The 18,608-nt window shown below is 50.3% G+C and overlaps 1 protein-coding gene across 6 annotated transcripts; it reads left to right on the top strand.

The window, feature by feature from the left end:
- The first annotated feature begins 161 nt into the window (after positions 1-161).
- NFE2L1 (NFE2 like bZIP transcription factor 1) lies at positions 162-15,473 on the top strand. 6 transcript variants are annotated; one of them, XM_020870743.2, is made up of 6 exons: positions 162-289; positions 1,755-2,779; positions 7,515-7,730; positions 8,164-8,253; positions 8,477-8,635; positions 9,422-15,473. In XM_020870743.2, the coding sequence occupies exons 2-6, from the start codon at positions 2,270-2,272 to the stop codon at positions 10,769-10,771; spliced, it is 2,325 nt and encodes a 774-aa protein (XP_020726402.1). In that variant the 5' UTR covers positions 162-289; positions 1,755-2,269; the 3' UTR covers positions 10,772-15,473. The 6 variants fall into 6 exon arrangements, with proteins under 6 accessions (XP_020726402.1, XP_020726403.1, XP_020726401.1 ...); XM_020870744.2 differs by lacking the exon at positions 162-289 and adding an exon at positions 589-695 and having other exon boundaries at positions 7,548-7,730; XM_020870742.2 differs by lacking the exon at positions 162-289 and adding an exon at positions 589-695.
- Positions 15,474-18,608: the final 3,135 nt, after the last annotated feature.

Raw genomic sequence — 18,608 nt, 5'->3', positions numbered from 1 at the left:
GTCTTGAGAAACCGGTAAAGGGAGAAGGAGGCATACTCAGTTACTGGGCTCTCTTTACTATCCGTCAAAGCGACATCCGGCGACGGCCACCATCTCGGCTCTTTGATTGGAGAAACGTATTGCCGGGGAGGACTCGGAGGGCGGGCTTCCGAGTGAGGTGGAAGGAGGGGGCGGGGAGGGAAGCGGAGGCTGGCGAGCTCTAGGCCGGCCGGCGCTGGCGGCTGCAAGGCCTGGACTCGGGCTGAGGGCTTGCTGTGGTGGCAGCGGCGGACGCCGAGCTCAGCAGCGGGTATCAGGCACCTTTCTTTCCCTAACGGGAGGGGCACAGCCCCGCGGGACCGAGGCTTACAGAGTGAAGGGCGGCGGGGTGGAGCTGAGGGGCAGGAGGCGGGAGCGGGCGGCGGAGCGGGGTTTACCTCGGGGCCGGGCCCTGGGCCTGGCAGGGAGGGGCCGAAAGGCCGTGGAGAATTCCAGCTCCGGGGTGGGTTGGACTGGGGAGGGCTGAGGGCCTGAGAAGGCGTGGTGTTAAGCCCGTGCTGGGGAGCGGGGTGGGGCCATAGGGGCGGAGGGCGGGGTGGGGTTTGGCCGTCCGGGTGGGTCAAGGCCAGGAAAGTAGCACTTGTTCGCTGCTGCCCAGAAGGCTAGAAGCCGAGGCGCCAGGAGCGGCATGGCGACTTGGTCCCAGCCGGACTCGGGTATCCGGGGCAGGGTGGGACCGGGCTCAGACCTGGCATTACTCGATCTTTAAGGGACCTTGTCCGGTTTCTGGAACTTAATTGCTCTTGGGAGGTTTTTAGTAGTAAACTGCGTGAGAACTGGAGGGTAGTGTAAGCAGGAATTCTGGGTCGCAATTATGTTTATTCTAGCCAGATAAGGGGTGTGTGTGTCTGTCTTTGGGTGGGTGTGCGTTTGTCTTTTTCCCTTTAGGATGAAGTTGGTAGGTGGGTCATAGCCTTGGAGATCAGAGGGCTATGTCTTGGTTTATAAGGTTAATGGAAGCTCAAAAGTAGAGACTAGAACCGAAAGGCAGGTTTACTCCCTCCCCACTTGGCTGGCTGGGTTGAAGACTTGGCCATAGCCCTCTACTTTGGATCAGAAGGTCACATGAATGAAAATAAAACATGCGTATTCAAATTCTGGACAGAATAATCCTGTTACAGACCCCTTCCCATCCCGCCAGTACCCCCACTTTTTGTGTGTGTGTGTGAAGGTAATAGGAAAGAGAAATCGGATTTTAAAGTTGGGAAAACAAAAGGTGTCATACTTTTCTGTGGTGGTGTCCTTTCACACTCCCACGCATTAATAAATTCTCCTCTTAAGAACTTGAAGGGACAAGAATTATAGGCATGTTTTATCCTGAGAGATGGGAAACAAACTTTTAAGATAGGAAATGAACTTCTCATGCTAAAAATAGAAGCTGGGTAGTGTGTAATGGGGTGGGGGAGGGTTGGTAAATCAGATAACATGTAAAATATTTTGGATGCCCTGGGCATTATCTGCTTATCTAAAATGAGCTACCTTTTAGAGCATCACAAAATTAATATCCAGATATTGAGATCCCTTGTGGCCAGTACCTTCTTTGCATAGTTGTTCTATCTGTACAAGATTTTGTGGTTTTTCTGGGAGTGTAATAACTGGATTTATTTTTTAACAGAGATAAAAGTGGCCTTTTAATATGTTTCCTACCTTCTGCCTTGATCCTGGTATGAAAATAATAGAACCTTATCCTGTTGCTTTTGTGATTCCTGTTTCAGGTTTCTCTGGAAACCCCCCTGGTAAGTGTGGAGGAGGCGGGACACTCTGACCCAAGACAAAAGGCCTGTAGCTCCAGCCAAAGAAAATAAACCTTAGGAAGGAGAAGGAGAAAAAAAAAATCATCAGCTGTTTCTGAGAACAGCCTGCAGTGGAATCTACAGAATCTACAAAGAGGACAACTAATGTGAGTGAGGAAGTGACTGTATGTGGATTGTGGAGACAGTAAGTCACGTGGGCCTTGAGGGCCTGGACTGGGTTAGCAACAGTTGTACTTTCAGAGGTGAGGTGTCAAGAAGGGAAAAGTGAATGTGGTCTGGAGTGTGGCCTTGGCTCCAAGGGGTGTGTTTTCCTCTGAGGCCATCAGGGAGCTCAGCCCCTGTGTTCTGCCAGGGTGGGGTACAGGGTTTGGCACTGAGGAGGGTGACTTGCTGGCTGGAGCAGCAGAGCAGTGGCCTTGATTTGTCTTTCAGAAGATTTAAAAACCAAAAAACATAAACATTCTGGTCCTTCAGCAATGCTTTCTCTGAAGAAATACTTAACGGAAGGACTCCTCCAGTTCACCATTCTGCTCAGTTTGATTGGGGTGCGGGTGGACGTGGATACTTACCTGACCTCACAGCTCCCCCCGCTTCGGGAGATCATCCTGGGGCCCAGTTCTGCCTATACTCAGACCCAGTTCCACAACCTGAGGAATACCTTGGATGGCTATGGTATCCACCCCAAGAGCATAGACCTGGACAATTACTTCACTGCCCGGCGACTCCTCAATCAGGTGAGGGCCCTGGACAGGTTCCAGGTGCCAACTACTGAGGTTAACGCCTGGCTGGTCCACCGGGATCCAGAGGGGTCTGTCTCTGGCAGCCAGCCCAGCTCAGGCCTCGCCCTCGAGAGTTCCAGTGGTCTCCAAGATGTGACAGGCCCAGACAACGGGGTGCGAGAAAGCGAAACGGAGCAGGGATTCAGTGAAGATTTGGAGGATTTGGGAGCTGTAGCCCCTCCAGTCAGTGGAGACTTAACCAAAGAGGTTAGTGGCAATGTGGAGGGGTGGGTGGGAAGGGTCTGGGGTTGGGGGGTGGGTTGGGCTGGTCCTGAAGGAGTATGGTTGTTGTACTAAGCACTGTAAAGAACCAGAGAGGTTCCAAGGAGTTTCGGGCATTGATCTTGGTTAGGAATGGGCTGGACTCTCTGACTAGAATCGACCCACCTCTAAATGTACTGTCAGGGCAGTGGGAGGTTCCTAGAACATGCCTGTGTGTTTACTGCTTGGATTTCAACATGAGTCCTAGAGGCCTGGGGTGGGGGAGGGAGTCATGTTGTGATGGGCTCTGATGCGCTGTATATCGGTTGCTAAGACACAGATATTTTGTGGACTGTTGCCTTGTACCTCCCCCCACATCAAAACACACATACATATCCTAAAGTTCTCCTGCTTTGTGGTCAGGCCTGTTGTTGTTGTAAGGTCCTGATAAGGCGGCTCTCCTGGGCCTGAGCCAGGGGGTAGATTTAGATAGTTATTCTTGGCCAGGAGAGGGCCAGGCTCCCATTCTTTGCTAAAGGCCCACTGCAGGGAGTAGGGACAGGAGGGCTGGAAGCTAGAAGAGAAACTGCATTCTGCTGCTGAAGTCAGCTTGCTTTGAACTGTCAGAGATCTGAACTCCTGACGAGTGGCTGACATTCTGTTCTGGAAAGAAGGTGATGCAGTTGCCTTTAAGAGTGTTAAATGGCTTCTGCTGCCCCTGCTCCGCCAGTGTGATAGGATGGCTTTGAACTCTGCTTTTGACTCTCTCTTGCCATGCAGTCTTAAGGAGCTTGGGAAAAGGTCTGCTTTGCTTGCCTGGCTGTTAGGGAAAGAGGGATTGCACTGGGCTGGGTTTTCCAGGGCTGAGTCTTGAAGCAAGGGTGCATGGGGGGAGTGTTTGGGAAGAGGAGGGAGTGAAGATGTGTTGAAACTTTTAAAGAAGCTGTAGAAACTTGGCTCTGTCTACCAATCAGACCAGGTTTTGCCTCCCATCCTGCCTTCAAGTCTGTTCCTGAGTTCAGGTCTCTGAATGTTAGTGACTGTCAAATCATGTAGTGACTGTCAAATCATGTGGCTTCCTCTGGGCCCGTGGTCCTCAATTGGGGATGATTTTGTGGTATCAGGGGACATGTGACAGTGTCTAGAGACAGTTTTGGTTGTCACAACTGGAAAAGGTGTAATTGGGATCTAGTGGGGAGAGGCACGGGATACTGCTGAATTTCCTAAAAAGCACAGGACAGCCCCTAAGTAACCGATTGACCTGCCCCAAATGTCCATCGTGCCAGGGCTGCTCTGTGCTGAGCTGGCTTATACTAGCTCTACTTTGAGGGAGACTAGAATTATCTGAGCCAGGGGGCCATGAGCACTCCTTGCCTTGCAGTGCCTCTTTTCTGAGATTCTTACAGTGCCCCCTCTCTCTGCTTCCTCTGTTCTCTTCCTTCAAATGGGCTCCAGTCTGGCCCAGTGGTCTGAAGAAGTGTGCCTCCCAGCCTCCTCTTCCATCCTCCCACCCCATGGTAGCTCCTCAAGGGGTGGGTATAATTGGGCTTGGGAACTCTGCTTCTGGGAACCCTGCAGGCGTAGCTTCATTCCTCTTCCTGCAGGAAACTCTCCTGGGATGGGATGGGACATTTTCAATGTAATTGGATGGGTTGGAACTTTGACCCTGCTGCCCTGCATTTCTTGGCCTTCATGAAGTTCGTTCTTTTCCTGACCCCAGGCCTTCACTGCTCCCTTTGGAGGTTAAGGATGGGTCAGCATTAGGGGCCCAGGCTGGGTGTGGGGGAAGGGAGGATTATTGTGTCTAGAACAACATTTCCTCAGCAACTCAGGGATAAAAATACCCAGGTCCAGAGCATGTGACAGGCACTGCTGGAGCTGGTATTATCCCCGGGGTGGCAGCACTCCCCTGCTGCCAGGCCTATTCGATGGACAGCTATAGCCCAGGCCCTTGTCAGGGATAGGATTCCCCTCGAGGTTGGCACTCTGCCCAGAGCGGGGGGTGGCCTGTGTACAGCTCTTAGCAGGCGAGGAGGAGCAGTCTGTGACCGTGGAGAACATACTGTCCCTGACCTGACCTTAGGTGCAAGGGGAGCAGCAGTGAGGATGGGAGCCAGAACTGTGACCCTGATTTTTTCAGGGTCTTATTTTCTGCTTTATAGATGTGAGCTGGGGCTCAGGCAGAGAATGCTCTTGAAAACAGCTGGGGTTAAGGGTGGGGGGATGTTTTTGTGTCCAGGACTTTGCAGAGCACCGTTCAGTGCTGGCCTTCAGGTTCCTGTCTCCCTCTTGCCTAGGCTGGGCCAGCGCCATGACATCCCTGCATAAGTGTGGATGGCTTCCCCCTTCCTCTCATCTGGCCTGCCCTAGGGTGACAAAGCCCATGGTTCCCAGTGGGTCTGGGCTCACTGGGTTCCTGCCCAGCCTAGCTTTGATCCTTGGTCTTGAGGACGACTGGCCACAGCCCTGCAGAGGAATGGGAATGCTCCTTCCACTTCCAGGGAAGAACTTAAATTCCCAGGGAAGCTGCGGGAGGAGTGTCTGTCCAGTCCTGAGTGGGCTGGGTAAGCAGGATGCGACAGGAGGGAGAGTGGCACCCCTTCCCCCCAGGGCTCTCTCACTGCGCCACCCTGGCTGGCTGACTGGGCTGGGTGGGGCTGCCCGCCCCTGGGTGCGTCTCCTTGAGGAGACGGAGGCGGCCCAGGGATGGGCTGGTTCCTTGCGGCAGCTTCTCCAGCTGCCCTGGTGCAGAGATTGGCTCCCGGCTGCAGCTAGGTAACAGGCGGTGGGAGGGGATTGGCTCCTTCCGCATCTCCAGCGGAGACTTGGGGGAGGAGATTGGCTCTCGTCGCAGCCTAGGTAACGACAGTGGGAGGGGATTGGCTCTTTCCGCAGCCCAGCTGCTGACCTGGGGGAGGGGATTGGTTCTCTGCAGCCTCAGCAGTGACCTGCGGGGTGGGAGGGGGAGGGGATTGGCTCCTTGCTGCAGCCTAGGTAACAAGTTTGGGGGGCATGGGAAGGGGGAGAAAGGGAGGAGCGGGAGGATAGGCCCAGGAGGGAGCTTGCTTTCCTCTGCAGCTTGAGCACGGAGCATGGGGTGGGAGTCCCATCTCACTGCAGCCTCTGCGGTGAGCTCAGGGTGGGGGCTGCCAGGCGCCTGAGTGGAACTGGGGTTGTGAGGTGGGAGGGGGCTGCTTCAGGATGGAGAAAGGGGGCTGGGCTGGGCCGCCCAGGCAGCAGCACGGGCGGGGCACCCTCCTTGGGCCCCTCGGAGCTAGCAAGGGGCCACCCTTCCAGCCTGGTTTGCTCCTTGAGAGCCGCGAGCTCCTTGGAGCCCCCTGTCCGGCTGCCCGGCACCAGCTGCCCTGGGGCTCATCTCGCAGACCATGACCCGTCTGGACCGCAGCTCTCACAGTGGTGGGGGCCATGCCAAAGGGAGCCGGCCCCTTAACTCTTTGGTGGCTGGTCACCGGGTGGCCCAGCCCCCCTCTGCTTCTGGGTCCAGGGCTTCTGTTCAGGTTGGTGTGTGTGGGGAGACTGGGGGGTGGGGGAGACACCTGGGAGGTCTTAGAATTAGGGTTACGGTGGGAACAAGATGCCCTATCAGAGCTAGGGAGGTGGGTCTAAGCTCTACGCTAAGGATTATGCTTTATGGAAAGTATCTGCCTTTTAACATCTGAGCGGAAGGCAACAATTCAGGGTTTCTTCAGCCACATGCATGTATAGGAAATCCAAATGTCTCTTATTTATTGGGGTTGTATGCTGGTATGCTGGGTGGCAGTGGGGGTGGCAGTTGGAGCAGGAACTGATCAGGAGGCGCCAGGGTAGAGTGGGAGGGAGGCATTTTGGTGCCCAAGGCGGCAGTTGTGGCTGGGCGGTGATGGGGGCTATGTCCTTGAGTGGGTTGACTGATGGCAGTCAGTGAGTCCTGGGGTGTGGTAAGGGAGTGAGCACTGGTGTGAGGGGACACTATGGGGCTGGCCTTGGCAGGGGTGGGGTGCCCAATGAGGATCATCTGACCGCTTGAGGCTCTCCGGGGATTGAGGCGGCTTGCTGGGATCAGCTGAGAGTGGGCATTCTAGCAGGGATGGATCTTGAGGTGAGCCTGGGCTAAGAGTTGTGCGTGTTTATCCGTACTCCTGCCTCAGCCAGGGAGAGGGGGAATGGCTGTAGGAAGGGCTGGAGGTAGCCTGTAGTTGTCATTGGTTGCATCAGGTGGTTGCAAATGCAGGGATTTTCCTCTCCAGCCCACCCCACCCCTTTATGCAAATACAATGGCACCATAAGCTGATGCAAGCCTGGCCACTGCGAAGCAACTCTGCCTCACAGTTCACCCTTGCTTGCCATGGCCATCTTTCTACAAACCAGCTTTTAAGGGATTCCCGTTCCCAAAATGAGAGCTGTCTTCTGCTTTGCCCTTCCTTCTTAAGTTGTGGTGAGATTGCCCTGCCTTTTGGCCTGGCTGTGTGTCTGGTCCAGATCCTAAGCACACAGGCTAGTGTGGTGATAGTCATGCTAGAGGTTTTTGCTATCTCTCTTTTTGTTTTGGAGGCTGGTGTCTGGAAATAGATGAATGAAACCTTGCTGGTACGGAGGGGACAGCAGTAGAAGCTGGCAGGTGTAGATTGAGAGCGACCCCACCCAGGAGTAGTTGGGGCGATGCTTGGAGGGACTTCTAAGGGGCAGGACAGGGAGGGGCCCCTGGACCCCAGATCTAAAGTCATGGTGCTCTATCTTTCAGGACATAGATCTGATTGACATCCTTTGGCGACAGGATATTGACCTGGGGGCTGGGCGTGAGATTTTTGACTACAGTCATCGCCAGAAGGAGCAGGATGTGGATAAGGAACTGCAAGATGGAGCAGAGCAAGAGGACACATGGCCAGGCGAGGGTGCAGAAGCTCTGGCACGAAACCTGCTAGTGGATGGAGAGACTGGGGAGAGCTTCCCTGCACAGGTACTCCCACCTCTGCCTACTTCTAGAAACTTCTCTTTAGAGAAGGCAGTGTGTGTCTATGGGATGGGCCTGAATGTATATCTCGGGTTGGGATCTCAGTGATGGGATCTCACATCATCAAGTCACAGTGGTGGCTGAGGAAGTGGGAGTGGAAGAGCCGCAGCAGCAGTGGAGGGACCACACCTTATAAAGAACAGCACGCGGGAGCCAGAGCACCTAGTGGCCGTCCGCTTGCATCAGAACCCTCCCACTCTTCTCCCCTGGAGTTTGGGGCTTGCGGCCAGCCGAGAGCCTGGGGAAGTAGGGAGAGTGTAGCCCTACGACCACACAAGGCCTCCTTCCAGCTTTCCCTTGGAAAGGCTGGGGAAGGGGCTCTGGCCCACAGGCAGCCAAGGCCTGGGTCAGTCAGACTTAACAGTTGCTGTTGCCACAGGTGCCTGGTGGGGAGGACCAGACAGCCCTGTCCTTGGAAGAGTGCCTTAGGCTGCTGGAGGCCACCTGCCCCTTTGGGGAGAATGCCGAGGTGAGCAGGACTCTAGGGAGAGCCCACTGAGCCAGCAGGGTAGCCTGCACATGGTGTGTCTCTGTGACTGCCCAGGGGGCCAGCTTTTGGTGTTGGCCCTCTCCTGGCTGCTGGGGGTGAGTTCAGAGGAAGGAAGATACAGAGCCTCAGGCGGTAGTCTCGGGAGGAAGGCAGAAGGTGGTCTTTCCTCCTCCCCTGTTAAACCTTCTGTGTTTTGCTCTAGTTTCCGGCAGACATTTCCAGCATAACAGAAGCAGTGCCTAGTGAGAGTGAGCCCCCAGGTCTTCAGAACAACCTTTTGTCTCCTCTCCTGACTGGGACAGAGTCACCATTTGATTTGGAACAGCAGTGGCAAGATCTCATGTCCATCATGGAAATGCAGGTAGGATTATCAGAACCAGGCACAAACCTGTCAGACTTTCCTTGGAGTATCTTCATTTTCAGTTGCTTTTCCACTTCTGGGTAAAGAAAGAGTAACACCTTTCTGATTCATAAGGAAAGTGGGGATACCGAGATGTAACTGTCCAGGTGTCTCATTGGGGCAGTAGTGGGTGGAGTCAGGATTGGGGTTGGGGAAAAGCAGCCCTGGAACTGAGGCTTCTAAAGCAGGCCTGCCTCCTAGGTTCACCTTCTTCCTTTCCTTCAGGCAGGTAATCACTTGGCTAGGTGTTTCCTAGATTTGGCATTAAAACAGGCTGACATTCCTGCAGTCCTTTGCAGCCATTGTCATGTCACTTGGCCCTCACATCATCTCGCCAGCCCTTTTATTATTTTAAAGGTGAGGACACTGAAGCTCAGAGAGAGGCTGAATGAAATGCTTCTGGTCTTACAGTAGCAAGTGGTGCAGCTAGGCTGGCTCACTGCAAGGCCAGGTGTTCACTTCACTGTGCTGATTTCTCAGTGTTAGGAGCTTTTGTTCTCTCACTCCATGATGGGGGAGACTGGCCAGAGGTGACCGGGAGCCCATCAGTTCTGCCTTGGGGGGAGTCCACAGGGAGGAACCCATCTCTGCCAGGCCTGGTGGATCAAGTGAGCTCTGGTTTCCCATCTCTTGCATTTATACCCAGGCGGCCATGCCTGTGTTGGGTGCCTGCTAGTGTGAGGCCCCGGCCACACCAGGGGAGGGAATCTGCGCAGAGTGAACGGTGACGCTCGTCTCTCCTCCCAGGCCATGGAAGTGAACACATCAACAAGTGAAATCCTGTATAATGCCCCTCCAGGAGACCCACTGAGCACCAACTACAGCCTTGCCCCCAACACTCCCATCAATCAGAATGTCAGCCTGCATCAGGCATCCCTGGGGGGCTGCAGCCAGGACTTCTCACTCTTCAGCCCGGAGGTGGAGAGCCTGCCTGTGGCCAGTAGTTCCACGCTGCTCCCGCTGGTCCCCAGCAATTCCACCAGCCTCAACTCCACCTTTGGTTCCACCAACCTGGCGGGGCTCTTCTTTCCACCACAGCTCAATGGCACGGCCAATGACACAGCCGGTCCTGAGCTGCCTGATCCGCTGGGGGGTCTATTAGATGAAGCCATGCTGGATGAAATCAGCTTGATGGACCTGGCCATTGAAGAAGGCTTTAACCCAGTGCAGGCCTCCCAGCTCGAAGAAGAATTTGATTCTGACTCAGGCCTCTCCTTGGACTCCAGCCATAGCCCTTCCTCCCTGAGCAGCTCTGAAGGTAGTTCCTCTTCCTCCTCCTCTTCCTCCTCCTCTTCCTCCTCCTCTGCTTCTTCCTCAGCCTCTTCCTCCTTTTCTGAGGAAGGTGCGGTTGGCTATAGCTCTGACTCTGAGACCTTGGATCTGGAAGAGGCTGAGGGCGCTGTGGGCTACCAGCCTGAGTATTCCAAGTTCTGCCGCATGAGCTATCAGGACCCGTCTCAGCTCTCCTGCCTGCCCTACTTGGAGCACGTTGGGCACAACCACACGTACAACATGGCGCCCAGTGCCCTCGACTCTGCTGACCTGCCACCCCCCAGCACTCTCAAGAAGGGCAGCAAGGAGAAGCAGGCCGACTTCCTGGACAAGCAGATGAGCCGGGATGAGCATCGAGCCCGAGCCATGAAGATCCCGTTTACCAATGACAAGATCATCAACCTGCCTGTGGAGGAGTTCAACGAGCTGCTGTCCAAGTACCAGCTGAGTGAGGCCCAGCTGAGCCTCATCCGTGACATCCGGCGCCGCGGCAAGAACAAGATGGCGGCGCAGAACTGCCGCAAGCGCAAGCTGGACACCATCTTGAACCTGGAGCGGGACGTGGAGGACCTGCAGCGTGATAAAGCTCGGCTGTTGCGGGAAAAGGTGGAGTTCCTCCGGTCCCTGCGGCAGATGAAGCAGAAGGTCCAGAGCCTGTACCAGGAGGTGTTTGGGCGGCTGCGGGATGAGAATGGGCGGCCCTATTCGCCCAGTCAGTATGCGCTCCAGTATGCTGGGGACGGCAGCGTCCTCCTCATTCCCCGCACCTTGGCCGACCAGCAGGCCCGGCGGCAGGAGAGGAAGCCGAAGGACCGGAGAAAGTGAGCCTGGGGAGGAAGGGGGTTGATGCTCACCGAGATGGGAACTGGAGAAGGGCTGGGCCTGGACCTGGACCTACAGCGGGGACTTTAATGCCTTCTTATCTAATAGATCTTCACAGAGGGGACGACTGCGGGTCAGTGGACAGGACGAGGCAGGCGCTGTCTGGTTCAGCTTCCCCCGCTGAGGGGAGTGGAAGTGGCCAGACCGTTTGGGTGGACAGGGTCCTCACTCCTTCCCCTTTCCTTCAGGGGAAGGGTGGTGCTGGCATTGCTGGAAGCGGACAGATGGGAAGGAAGGGACTTGTGAGCGGAGGGGGAGGTAGTAGAAAGTCAGTCTCATTTCCTGGAGGGAAAGGAAGGAAGGAAGGAAGGGGAAGAAAAATCAAAGCGGGAAGAAAATCAAAGGGCAGGTTAAGTTGACTCTGGCCAGGATTCCAGGCATCAGGTTTTAGGGGAGACCATTTGGTGTGAGTAAACCCCACTTCACCCCAGGGGAGGGGTGGAACACGGAGTGGGTTCTGGAAGGGGCTTCTGAACTCTCCTGCCCCTGCACTTTGGCATCCCTGAAGGGGAGCTCTTGGATGATATTTTCTGTGAGGTTTCAGTCATAGGGGAGCCACTGGGACCCGACACTGACTTGAAGAGTTAGGATGAAACAGTAAACAGGCAAGGGTCACAGGCCCTGTGTTGCAGCAGCCCCAACCAAGCATGTCACTCAACTGCCCTGCCATCCATCTTCCTCTGTGCCCAGTCACCCCTGAGCCGAGGCTCCCACATCTCCATCAGAGCCTGCATGCGAATGCTGTTCTCCTCCTGCCCGTGTGCCCCCGCCCCTCACTGGCTGCCTGGAGTTCTTCTGCAGCTGGGGTGCTGGCAGTGCCCCCAGTGCTGGGCCTGCAGCCTCCTGGAAGCTGCTCTGAGGCAGGGGGATGATGTGGAGAAGCCAGGCAGTATTCAGCACAACATTGGGGAGTGACCCTTCCCTCAGGCCTCCCCTCCCAACAACTGGGCTTGTCACTGGAAAGAAAAAATATGAAACCCAGCAACGACGACAAAAACTAGTCCTTTTAGAGTTTCTTGCGCTTTGTTTTTTTTTTTTTTAGGGTTTGAGCCCTGTTTCACTTGTAGGGTCTAGAATGCTTGTGTTGAGTAAAAAGGAGATACCCCAATATTCAAAGCTGCTAAATGTTCTCTTTGCCATAAAGACTCCGTGTAACCGTGTGAACACTTGGGATTTTTCTCCTCTGTCCCGAGGTCTCTTGTCTGCTTTCTTTTTGGGTTTCTTTCTAGGAGAATGAGAAGTGCATGTAAGAGGGGCTGAGGGTACCCCTTCCCCAAGGCTATTGGCCGCAGGCAGCTTCTCCGTACCCCGGTTTAGCAAGGGCTTCTGGCGGACCGCCTGGGGGAGGCAGAGAGGGGAGTGCCAAGGTGACCAGGTGGTTCCTGGACCCATGTCTTTGTTTCCTACTGCTGTCCCACCTCTGCCTGGGTCTAGAGTACTGTCTGCCCCAGACTAACAGGAATGAGTTCAAGTGGGGGGAAGCACTGATTCTCTTCCCCACTTGGAGGGGGAGGCGTTCTAACTGAGCAGTAGGGATAGAAGGCATGAGCCTGGGAAGTGCTTTTATAAATTATTTCCTTGTAGATTTATTTTTAATTTATCTCTGTGACCTGCCAGGGAGAGGAGAGAAAGAAAGATGCTGTGAGCACATGACAAAATAAAATAAAATGAATGATTCATTCTCAAGTGCAATTTTTCCCTATTTTGAATTTAAACTGAGTGTAAAGGAAATAGGCCCCAAGAGGAGAGCACTGACCATTGTGTGGCCAAGGCAAAGCTCTTATGGGAAGGTGGGTGAAGAGTGGGGGAGGTTGACAATGCAGTCTTAAATACTGCATTAAATCTTCCAAAAATGAGTTTATTACCTTTTTGTAGGGTCTGCCAGCTGAATCCTTTTAGAAGAAGGACTCAGTATCCTCTGGCCTTTTTCTCATAGGGCTAGGTGGGTTTTGTCATATGGCCCAGCTCCTTACCGGTCCCCCTGCGGCAAACTACATTTTTAACATTGACTGTGCTGTTCTTTCTCTGGTGGTCCCACCTACCAGCTGGAGTGTAGTCACAGTGATGATGGAAACCTGGGAGACTGACGGACCAGCACATGCCAAGCTCTTCATTTTAACAGCAGGGTCCCAGAACTAGAGAAACAGACAATTTGACCCCAGGGTTTAAGGCATTTGAAATCCTTTCCAGCTGAGGTGACCAGAATCTTCTCCCTCAAAAAACCAAAAGCGTATGAAGTGGTGGATGCTTTAAGGTACCAGATGGTTGTTAGAACTGTCTCATGCCCATCTATGGTAGGTACTTTACAAATGCCCAAGCAATAAACAGCCACTTGGCAGTCTGTGAGATTACCAGACAAGGTTTTGGGCTGGAGGCTGTGTTCTCCATGATGAAACCTGTGATCTGGAACTCCCCATGTACCACTGTGTGACCTGGTTCAGTGATGCTACTAGAGTTTATTCTGTGGGGTGAAATAGAATTCTGGGAATAAGGCTGAGCTCTTGTTTCAATTTACAATGGCTTCCCACCCCCTCCTCCCCCCAACTCTAGTTGGAAGGGGTTGGTCAGTCCTATTAAATAAGAGCTGTTTCCTAAGGCAAAAAGAGAAGGCAGCAGAGGATGAAATGGTTAGATAGCATCACCGATTCAATGGACATGAATCATGAATTTGAGCAAACTGGGAGATAGTGGAAGATAGGGAAGCCTGGCGTGCTATAGTCCATGGGGTTGCAAAGAGTCGGACACAATTTAGTGACTGAACAACAAAATTGACTGTAAACCAAATAAAACATTTTGAAGGAAAAAAAGGCTAAAAATTAAGTTGGAAAAACTGCTGATAAAATATATAGAAAACTGTGACAAGTAAAATTCAGAGTAATGTCTTTGTATTCCTTCTAGAAACGTTTCTACCTATTTTTGTTTAGTACACAATTAGGCTTTAACTTTAGTTTTGCAACTTTTTTAACATTTTTTTTAAAGATTTTAAGAGAAAAATGCCTTACCTCCCCTTTGCTAATGTTGCTTCCGGTCTGAGAAAGTATGTTTTGGTCACCCCCCTTCCCTCATGTCCCCTTATGGAGAGATGTACAGCTGTGTCTGGGAGCTTACTGATTAGCTGGGGCTTTGGGCCAAGTTGGTCAGCACTGCTGTGGGGCTGACCTCTTTTTGCTGTTGGCAGGTGGAGTGCGTGTTCCAGCTTCAAGGCTTTTTCTGGCAGGAAGAAGATATGAGAACTCAAGTAAGGCCTCTGAAAGCTGTTACACCTGAGACAGGAAGTGAGACAAGGTCCTAGAGTTCACAGGGAGATGAGTAGGCCTCAGGACCAAACTTCTGGGGGTCTTTTGGGGTAGGGGTCAAAAGCTTGCTTTGTCTTGACTTTAGTTCTAGGCATCATTCAAACTGATTTTCCCACACATCTTTAATTATGTAAGGCAGTGGAAGTAGATCCCCCTTTTTTTTTTCAGGCTATGTGAGGTCTTAGTTCCTCAATGGGGCAATCCAACCCCTACCCCCTTGCGTGGAGTCTTAATTGCTGGACCACCAGTAAAGTCCCAGATCCACTGTTTCAGTCTCTGCCCCACATAAGGTCTTACTACTGAAACTAGGGCTATTTCAGTATCAATAAAATAGATTTTCAATAAAAATAGAAAAAAAAACAGAACCGAGGGGGAGAAAAGAAATCTAGAGACATGTTCCAGTGTCAAGACCTGACCTTCATAGCTGACTCCTTGCTCCTCCTAGGGAAAGCTAAACAATTAAAAACAGCTGTTGAATGAGGAGGTACTTTCCATGGAGTCCTGTCTTAGGCTGCCTTCATCCCTGCTTTTACCACCCACAGCTACAGCAGACCTGCTCTTCAGGTCTGTTTGGCAAGTAGCTGGAAAAACAAGTGCCTTGTAGAAAAGTGTCTCCACCAACCTATTTTAACTCATCCAGTAGGGACTGACCTAGAGCAACAGCTTCAGAAGCTCAGACTAAATACATAGTTCTAGGGCATTGGTGCTATGCATGTACTGAAAGGGGTACCAGGTTGGGATCTGCCTTCCTGGAAGTCATTTTCACAACCAAGTGTAGACATGCTCTAGGAAAATCCATGTGTTTGACTACTGATTATGATGAGTGGTTAAGCCTTTTTTTCCTATCCCTGATCTATCTGGGAAGTGAAAGGGACTCAGGCCTTCAACTTGTCATTTTGTCAGTGTACCAAGCACCCTTTCACTTCCACGTCTCACACAGAGATATTTTTCTTTCCTCTAGTTCTGAATCTTACAGTAGAGAAAGCATGTGGGGACTGTGGGGATACATGTGAAACTTAATGCGTGGTTTGAGTTCCAGTCCTTATATCTAGGACTTCTTTGAAAGTTCCTGTCTGCCTGAATTAGTTGAGAAACATAAATCTAGTGTACAAGTTGTCTCCAGTGGAATGAGAATATGGGCCCTTCCTGAAGAGGTGTATTTTCACAAATCAGTAGGATAGAAACCCTTGTCTTCCTTTTTGAATGTGCAGACATATTAAGTCTTAAAGTTGGTTCTTTTCCAATCTAACTGTATAATGGAGTAGGTTGCATGGTATTTGTTACTAATTCCAGTTGCTGTTTCAACCAAGGAAATAAAATATAGTTCATCTGGAGAGAGGGAGAAAAGACCCAAGAGTTGGGGCTATGCCTTTTGTTTTAAACACATTTAATGAGGCTAATTCAGTTGTCTTAACAAACCTTCCAATCTTCAGCTGGGAGCTGAAGCAGTTACTGAAACTATAGGCCCATATCCCAGAGCCAGGCCCCAAAGTAGCCCAGCCTCATCTGTGGCTATTCAACAGTAAACAGGGCAGGATTGGTCAAAGTCTACTAGGATTTTAAAATCCTCATGGCATGAACAGTACTAGCTTTGGTACTATCACAAACTATGCAAACCATCAAGGTCAGAATGTAGACTCAGACTTGCTGGTGAATTAACACTAGCTATTTATTAACAAAAACTAGTCAGCATATATTGTAAACTTAAATGTTTTAGCCTTGCCTCAGAGTTCTGCCACCTAACTGGCCTAAGCCAAAAAAAAAAAAAAAAAAAAAAGCCTTAGAAACACTCCTTGCTCTACTTGCTTCAAAAGGGCCAACTATGCTTTTTGTCCCAGTAGGATGGTTTTTTTTTTTTCCCCAGATTTCATTTGCTTTCAATACCCATCAGTTTACTCAGGAGGTGCCCAAGGCCAAGTCAATTAAAAGTCATACAGATGAGAGATAAACAACTGAACTCTGGCTAAGGAATCACTAACTTTTAGAGAAAACCTTGCTGGACAATCATACCAAGGTGATGCGCAGATCAGAGACTGATGGTTGTCTAAGGATCTTAAGCTCCTATATCAAACTTCTTACCACACATCAGAACATCAGGATGCTAAAAGAAAAGGTGAAGGAAGCCAAGACTTCCTTTTACTAAGTAAGCTGAGTGCTGGCCTGGTAGTGGTTATTTGTATTTCAATCAAATTCTACTGGCGGGAAAACACTGAGCCTAGACTTAGTTCATTGCTGTCAGTTCTGAGTTTTAAATGAGAACATCTTTATGAGAAGGCTAACTTGCATGCACATCAGATTAATATGACTTGATCAGATAGATTTGATCTCAAACAGCCCAGCTCCATAGGTAGTTCAGGATTTGGAGCCATTGCAGAAATTTGGATTTCAGAGTTCCACCAAATTATTTTGATGCAGCAATTTCTTCTAGCATTCCCCCTCTCTAAGAGGAAAATAACTATACCTTATAATACAGATTCCCAGTGTCACAGACCATAGACTGTAAATGTGTTGTGTACATATGGTCAATGCTAACTAGTTGAACATCAAGTTGAACTCCAGTCTTAATGAGTTCTGGAATATAAGATTACATCTGAAAATAAGTACTTAAAAACTCAACTATTAAAAACTACTTACAATTGGTAGTCAAAACTTTCAAATGCCATTGGAAAGCAGAAAGTTACTCCTAAGCAGTACCATTTGAGTGTTTTTTTATTTATTAATTTGAAACTAAAGGCAGTAAAGGAGCAAGGTATTTTCTTTTGACTGGCTTTGCCAGTGTCAGACAATGATTCTGTCACCAATTAGCTAGCTCTTGTTCTTCTGTAATGGTAACTAGGGCAACAACTTAATGTATCTCCTTAACTCTTGGGCTAGAGGTCTGTGATGATGCAGTTTTGTCAAAGGTGTCCAACATATGTTTTTGCATATCTGAAGACATGCTCTATGAATACTTTATGAAAAGAGACTTAAGATTTGTTATGTCTATTTTTTCCCTAACATTTTTGCATGCATTTGTGGCTTCAGCAATCACTTGAGAAGAATTTATCCTTCATTCTTGAGTCTAGAAATGTGTGATAATTGGCTTTTAAAGGTAACAAAATTGTGTACCTTCACTTCAGTTTTCATTGCATGCATTATCAATTCCAGTGTCTTCCCTGGGAAAGAATGATACGGTTTTTTTTTTAAAATACTTGTCTGAGCTGAGTCTTGGTTGCTGTGCCCCGGCTTTCTCTAGTTGCAGTGGATGGGCTTACTCTCTAGCTGCTGTGCGTGGACTTCTCATTGTGATGGCTTCTCTTGTTGCAGAGGACAGGCTCCAGAGTGCACAGGCTCAGCAGTGTGGGAAACGTGCTTAAATGCCCCATGGCATGTAGGATGTTCCCAGACCAGGGATAGAACCTGGTCCCCTTCATTTCGGGAGGATTCTTAACCACTGGACCACCAGGGAAGTCCTACACTCAGTTTATTTGGAACAAATGCTTTGAACTATTGAGTAGAGCTGAATTGATCTCAGTGGAAATCCTATTTCCCCTTTTGTAACTGATGAGAATCCAGTCCTGGGACTTGCCTGGTGGTGCAGTGGATGATCCAGAAGATTCCACATGCCACGAAGTAACTTAAGCCTGTGCACTACAAGTTCTGAGCCCATGTTCTAATAAAGCCTGCACACCCCAACTGCTGAGTCTGCATGCTGCAGCTACTGAAGCCTGTGTACCTAGAGCCTGTGCTCTCAACAAAAGAAGCCCCTAGCAATGAGAAGCCAGTGTGCTGCAAAGAGTAGTCCCCGCTCGCCCCAACTAGAGAAAGCCCACACAAAGCAACAAAGACCCAGCGCAGCCAAAAAAAAAGAATCTAGTTCTGTTTGGGCTCTGGAATTACAGGCAGAAAATGATGTTAAGAAAATGGATGACATTTTAATTCACTGATCAATCATAGGACCAATACCTGAAAAGTCTGGAGAAGTTGGCTTTAGCTAAGGTCATACAAATCTATGATAACATTAGTCAGGATCTAAAGCTAACCCCAAAATCTGTTTCCAAACGTATCATAGTTTGGAACTGCTACCAGGTCACAGACTGCTAAACACATTTTGAGCAGTATGAAGACAGAATGACGTGACAATCTTTGTAATCTGTAGAAATGGTAAATGCTCAGTAAATACTAAATTAATATGGTGAGACCACTCAAAAGACTCACACCAGATACCAGATTTTCAAGCCTATAGTACTTAAAAAAATAAAACCATTCAAGTATGCAGGTTGTTCCCAAAGAGGCTCAATCTCTAAAACAGTAAAAGGCAAGGAGAGTTTCTAGCAAGACAAGACAAAAATCAAGGATTATAAATCTATATAGTTTTATTAAGACAAAAAACTGACAGTGTTGATATGAAGTTTACATTTAAACAAAAGTTTTCACAAAAACCTATCACACGCCTAAAAATTACAATGGAGTTCTAGATGCAGGTCAAGACAATGTCAACAATT

Source organism: Odocoileus virginianus, chromosome 17, assembly GCF_023699985.2.
Source record: "Odocoileus virginianus isolate 20LAN1187 ecotype Illinois chromosome 17, Ovbor_1.2, whole genome shotgun sequence".
In the NCBI taxonomy this organism is placed as follows: domain Eukaryota; kingdom Metazoa; phylum Chordata; class Mammalia; order Artiodactyla; family Cervidae; genus Odocoileus; species Odocoileus virginianus.
Note: the sequence above shows the minus strand (reverse complement) of the source record. Positions and strands in the feature narration are given on the sequence as shown.

Excerpts from the sequence above, each read along its gene's own strand:
- NFE2L1 (XM_020870743.2), top strand. The coding sequence starts at position 2,270 with ATGCTTTCTCTGAAGAAATACTTAACGGAAGGACTCCTCCAGTTCACC. Across the intron at positions 2,780-7,514 it reads GTGGAGACTTAACCAAAGAG|GACATAGATCTGATTGACAT; the intron begins GTTAGTGGCAAT and ends TCTATCTTTCAG. Across the intron at positions 8,636-9,421 it reads TGTCCATCATGGAAATGCAG|GCCATGGAAGTGAACACATC; the intron begins GTAGGATTATCA and ends CTCTCCTCCCAG.